Source organism: Neophocaena asiaeorientalis, unplaced genomic scaffold, assembly GCF_003031525.2.
Source record: "Neophocaena asiaeorientalis asiaeorientalis breed wild unplaced genomic scaffold, Neophocaena_asiaeorientalis_V1.1 scaffold106, whole genome shotgun sequence".
Lineage (NCBI taxonomy): Eukaryota > Metazoa > Chordata > Mammalia > Artiodactyla > Phocoenidae > Neophocaena > Neophocaena asiaeorientalis.
Window position 1 is genome coordinate 654,742 of NW_020172597.1, and position 5,691 is coordinate 660,432.

Below are 5,691 nucleotides of genomic sequence, written 5' to 3' on the forward strand. Positions count from 1 at the left end.
TGGGCCCCGGCGCCGCCGCCGCCGCCGCCGCCGCCGCCGCCGCCGCGCCGCCCGGCGGTGACCAAGCTGAACGCGGGCTGTGATGACCCGCGCGCGGAGTAGGGGTGCCTAGCAACCGGGGGCGCTTAACAGAGGAGCCGGCGAAGGGAGGCGGAAGTGCGCGCTGGGAAGGTGAGAGGAGGAGGGGACAGGGGTGGGGAGGTGCTCACCCGCTCCCGCTCCTTTCTCTGCGCCGGGGTATTAATTTAAACTGAAGATGATTATCCTGGGAGGGGAAGGGAGGGATTGGGCTGGAACTAGACAAACCGCAGCTCCTCCCGCTGGGGCCCCTCACACACCCGCTCCTCCTCCTCCAGCAGAGGGCAGAGGGAGGGAATATGACCCAGGTGGGGAGGGGACCAGCCCCCCACCACCAATTCCCTAGTGCCAATTCGAAGCCCCTTCGAAACAAGCCGGTCCTCTCTGGATGGGGATAGGGTTCCTTCTCTTAAGATCCCGCAGGGCCCTAGCCCAAAGCTGGGGCAGGGAAAGCAAAGAAAGTTGCACAGGACTTGGTTACTGGAAGTAGTGGTGGAAACTGGATTAAGGGCTATTTTTCCTGCTACCTGCCCCCCCCCTTCTTCAGCCCCGCCGAGCACTTGGCACTACACACACACGCACACGCACATGCACACACACACACGCGCACGCACGCACACCGAGGAGCCCCATTATCCCCTTTCACCTGCTCCAGGACCTGTAGGGTCCAGCAGTTTGTGTCTGTGGATGGATGGGTGGGAGGAAACTTAGTTAATGCCTCACACGAAGTTGAGTGTAGGGAGTGCTGTTTCCAAGCAGGCTTCCAGCAGGAAGGGGCTTGGAGCGAAACGGACAGGAGTATATCCTTTGGAGGGGCTTTGATCCAGGAAAGGCTTTCCTCAGTGGTCTCCTGCAGCCTTGTTTGCTCCCTCCAGCAGAGGTGGGTGTCTTGGAACAGGCCTGGGATCCCTGAGCCTTCGGCTCCTGCACCATGGCCACCCTGAGTGTCAAGCCCAGTCCACGTTTCCAGTTGCCGGACTGGCACACCAACAGCTACCTGTTGTCCACTAACGCTGAGCGGCAGCGAGATGCCTCACACCAGATCCGCCAGGAGGCCCAGGTCCTCTGCAATGAGACCAACAACCAGGTTGGGGGCCGGAGCCCAGTTGGGTGGGAAAGGGATAGCCCCCAACTCCCGACAACCTCTTTATCTGGCTCTGTCTCTTCCAGACCATTTGGGACGAACATGACAATAGGACTCGACTGGCAGAGAGGATTGATACTGTCAACCGGTGGAAGGAGATGCTGGACAAGTGTCTGACGGATTTAGATGCTGAGATCGACGCCCTGACACAGGCAGGGAGCCAGGGCAGGGTGCCAGGAGACCCTGCCTGCAAGGACCTCCCTCTTCCTCCCCTCTTCCGGGTCAGGGTATTTGGTGGCATGTCCATCAGAGTCACTTGGCCTAAGTGGGGATGAGAGCTGCTTCCCAGCGGATGGCCCCACCAGCCTCCTGTGCCCTCTCTTTTCTAGATGAAGGAGTCAGCAGAGCAAAACCTGCAGGCCAAGAACCTGCCTCTGGATGTGGCCATTGAGTGCCTGACCCTGCGGGAGAGTCGGCGTGACATTGATGTGGTGAAGGACCCCGTGGAGGAAGAGCTGCACAAAGAGGTAGAGGTCACTGAAGCCACCAAGAAGGCCTTGCAACAGAAGATCAGCCAGGCCTTTGAGAAGCTCTGGTAAGAGAGAGATACGTCATTCGCACGTTCACCCGCCTTTGAAGGCTGTGTTTTAAATGTAGAACATGTGTATCGTGGGTTACAAGTCACTGGCTCTCAGGCTGCCTTCTGCCCCTGCCGTGCCCATGGCAGAAACCACTCACCCACTGATCGTAGTACTTTTTGCACCACCTGGACGTGGTCTCAGAATACTTCTCATGAACCTGCTCTAGGCAGCCATTATCAGTTTATTGGAAGCATGAGAGCTGAAGCCCATGTGCCGCCACCCCGACTTGCTGGGAGTGTGAGCCCTGTGAGCGTAGCTACTGGAGTGTGCCCTGTGGGTGTGTACAAGCACTTGGTGCCATAATTTTGTCTGTGGGGAGCTCATCCAGCTGTGCCTATATATGTCTCAGCTGCAACGGCAGCTCCATTGTCACCTCAGCTTTCCCATCCCTCCTTGTCCCTTCAGTACCATGGGGGCTGCGTTCCAGGGCCTTGGAGGTATGGCTCCTGATCCAGTCTGTTCTGTCCCCAGCCTCCTGCAGGAAGTCCGACAGCAGCTCAACTCTGACCATCGGGGCAAAATGGAGACAGTGGACATTGACAGAGGCTGCTTCTCTCTCAACCTCAAGTCCCCGAACATCTCTCTGAAGATTAATCCCACACGTGTCCCCAACGGGTAAGAAGGGCATTTCATTCAGTCTCTCTTCCTCCCCGCAGAGGCCATATTCTGATTATTTCCTGCCACCTGCAGCTCCACCACACTCCAGCAGTGGGATGACCGCAGTCAGTTCAACAAGAACCGAGCAGAGGCTGAGATGAAAGGGGCCATAGAGCTGAGGGAGGCCATCGCCCTAACTATTGCCAAGGTGACTGACCACTCCCCCTACCCCGATCCTCCATGGCTAAGAGATGGCCCCAGCATGCACTCAAGCCCTTGTCTTTTGTTCCCTGTCAGCCATGTGGCATCCCACCCCTCACCTGAGCGACATCCTCAGCTGGCCAGAGCGTATACCCTCCCCTTGCCCTGCCTACTTTCTGTCCTCAGACCAACAACGAACTGGAAGCCCAGAGGGTTGCAACGGAATTTGCCTTCAGGAAGCGGCTGTGGGAGATGGAGAAAGTGTACAGTGAGCTCAAGTGGCAAGAGAAGAATGTGAGCCTTCTCCGTTTGGTCTCCTGGGGCCTGGACTTCCTGCTGTGGGATGAGGAGCCTGATGCCCTGCCAGGAAGCCCCGGACTGGGTGCACCAGGTGGAGACCAGTCACTCTGTCCCTGCAGACCTTGGAGGAGATTGCCGAGCTGCAGGAGGACATCCGGCATCTGGAGGAGGATCTGCGCAGAAAGTTACAGAACCTGAAGCTATGCCACACCCGGCTAGAGACCAGGACCTACCGGCCCAACATGGAACTCTGCAGGGACCAGGTACGAGGGCACCCCAGCGGGGCATGGGCCCCTGGCTAAGGTTCCTCAGGATGACTCACTCCCTGGTGAAGCAGGGGTGCTGGCGCAGGGCAGCCCCCAGACCCGTGGGCAGAAGGACAGTGTGGCTGACCTGGACTCCCAACCTGCCCCTCTGCCTCCAGGCACAGTGCGGCCTCACTGAGGAGGCCCAGCAGTTAGAGGCCACCACTGCTGCTCTGAAGCAGAAGCTGGCGCAGGCACAGTAGGTTTGGGGAGTGGGCAGGAGGGGCGGGGAGACACCTCCCACCATTGGGGTCCCTTGCTGCCTGCCAGCTTCCCCCGCTGTCTTCCTGACTCAAGGCTGGTGAGCTCAGCCCTGACCTCCCAGCCTCACGCCCGGGGTGGTGGGCTGTTAATCCCTCCTCCCCAGGGATGCTCTGGACGCCCTGTACCAGCATCTGGCCCGGCTGCAGGCTGACATCGCCTGCAAGGCCAACTCCATGCTCTTGGACACCAAGTGCATGGACACCCGGCGGAAGCTGACCATGCCGGCTGAGAAGTTTGTGCCGGAGGTGGACACCTTCACCCGCACCACAAACCGCACCCTGAGTCCACTCAAAACCTGCCAGCTGGAGCTAACCTAGCGAGGGGGCTGAGGGAGGAGGGGAAGGCTGGTGGAAAATGAAAGAGGGAGGGCAGTGGAGAGAACGAATCTAATAAAGGTCGGGGGTTCTCAGTCCGGACGGTTCTTTGCTAGCCCTGCATGTAGCCAGCGGGGAGAGGGCTCTTGGCTCTCCTGTGCACGGAGGAGCAAAGATGGTAACATCATCCCTCAAGCTCCATGTTCCCAATCCCATGCCCTTCTCTGGGCTAGGCCAGCACCCTGGGCTCCAGCGCCGTGATCTCTAACCAGCTCTGTCCCAGCTGGACCCTTGCGTGCCCTCTTGACGCCTAGGGGAGGCCCAGAGGGGGCTAGGGTGACAGGGGGAGGGCTTGGGGGTGGCCGCCCAGGACTGAATGACCCGAGCTGGGGCTGCTGTGGCACGGCTGGCCGACCGTGGGGACAGTGGCCCAAAGGTCTGGCTCAGTGCGCAGCCCTCGGGGACCCTTTAGTGGCCGTCCCGCCTGCCTGTGACGCCGTTTACAGGTCGGGGAAACGCGGGCTAAATACAGAGGCCGGGCCCAATCGAAACGAGGGCTGCGGGACCGCCCCTTGTCACCCGCGGGGCAGCTGCGACTCCGGGCCGCCGGGCGGCGCTGTGGGGCCGGGGAAGCCGCGCGGTGGGGCGCGCGCGGGCCGCACCGGAAGTGGCGGCTGGTACGCGCGGATGGCGGCGGCTGCGGTGATGACGGCGGCAGGCTGCGGAGGGGCTGGGGCGGCTCGCTCCCTCTCCCGCTTCCGCGGCTGCCTGGCGGGCGCGCTGCTCGGGGACTGCGTGGGCGCCGTCTACGAGGCGCGCGACACCGTCGACCTGACGTCAGTGCTGCGTCGGGTCCAGGACCTGGAGCCGGACCCCGGCTCGCCGGGGAGCGCGCGGACAGGTGGGCGGGGCCGGGCGCACTGGGCACCGGGGAGCCGCGAGGGACTCAGGCAGGGAGGGGACAGCGGCCGGAGGGGCCCGCTCAGCACGACCCGCGGGCACCTTGGATTCAGCGTGTCCAAATCCGAGCCCCGTCTTCACACGTCTCGTCCCGAACGTTCGCCAGCCCGGGGCTTGGCTACACAGACCTCCAAGCCGTGCAAGCCACGCCTAGATTGCGCCTAGTCCAATACTTAAGTCCCTGCCGATTTTACCCATTTTACGCGTTTTACCCGGGTCTCCCGAGTCAGTTGGCCACCAGTCCATCTCCACGCAGCTGGAGGGCACTTCTGAAAGCAGATCTTATCGCGGCCTCCCCTCATGAATCTCTGCAGTAATTTTCCATTACCCTTAGGACATAGCCAAACTCCTTAATGTTCCCTACATGGCCGGCCCTCGCCTGCGTCTCCAGTTTCACCTTATACCACCCTTGGCCTTGCTGTCTGCGCTGCACTTCCTCTCGCTTCGTGCCTCCTCTAGCTCAGGCCTTTGCATGTACTGCTGTCCCTTTGCCTGTAAAGCTCTCTCCCCTCAGCCTCTCCCTCCCTGTGCAGTCAACTCATCACCAGATCTCAGCGCACTATCCCGGCTGCGGATGATTCTTCTTGGAGAGCAGGTAGAATAGTAAGAAAAAGGGGCCACACCCGGAGCCCTGGAGGAGGAAAAGGAGCTAGAGAAGGAAACACTTTATAGGAGGAGAAGCAGAAGGAGATGGGTAACAACAAAACTCAAGAAAAGAATTTCAGGGCTTCCCTGGTGGCGCAGTGGTTGAGAGGCCACCTGCCGATGCAGGGGACACGGGTTCGTGCCCGGTCCGGGAAGATCCCACATGCGGCGGAGCGGCTGGGCCCGTGAGCCATGGCGGATGAGCCTGCGCGTGTGCTCCGCGGCGGGAGAGGCCATAACAGTGAGAGGCCCGCCTACCGCAAAAAAAAAAAAAAAAATTTTCAAGATGAAGCAACTGATTA

The 5,691-nt window shown here is 60.6% G+C and overlaps 2 protein-coding genes across 2 annotated transcripts in view; both read left to right on the forward strand.

Annotated features, from left to right (window-relative positions):
• Positions 1 to 1,009: 1,009 nt before the first annotated feature.
• On the forward strand, positions 1,010 to 3,787 carry TEKT2 (tektin 2). Its single transcript, XM_024738885.1, has 9 exons — positions 1,010 to 1,165; positions 1,249 to 1,374; positions 1,552 to 1,757; positions 2,275 to 2,418; positions 2,494 to 2,608; positions 2,788 to 2,895; positions 3,021 to 3,164; positions 3,326 to 3,405; positions 3,574 to 3,787. The coding sequence occupies exons 1-9, from the start codon at positions 1,010 to 1,012 to the stop codon at positions 3,785 to 3,787; spliced, it is 1,293 nt and encodes a 430-aa protein (XP_024594653.1).
• A 672-nt stretch (positions 3,788 to 4,459) lies between these two features.
• The window catches only part of ADPRS (ADP-ribosylserine hydrolase), a 5,715-nt gene continuing 4,483 nt past the window's right edge, over positions 4,460 to 5,691 (forward strand). Inside the window, exon 1 of the mRNA XM_024738889.1 lies at positions 4,460 to 4,685. Coding sequence (XP_024594657.1) covers positions 4,472 to 4,685 — 214 coding nt within the window. The 5' untranslated portion in view covers positions 4,460 to 4,471. The remainder of the gene's footprint in view (positions 4,686 to 5,691) is intronic.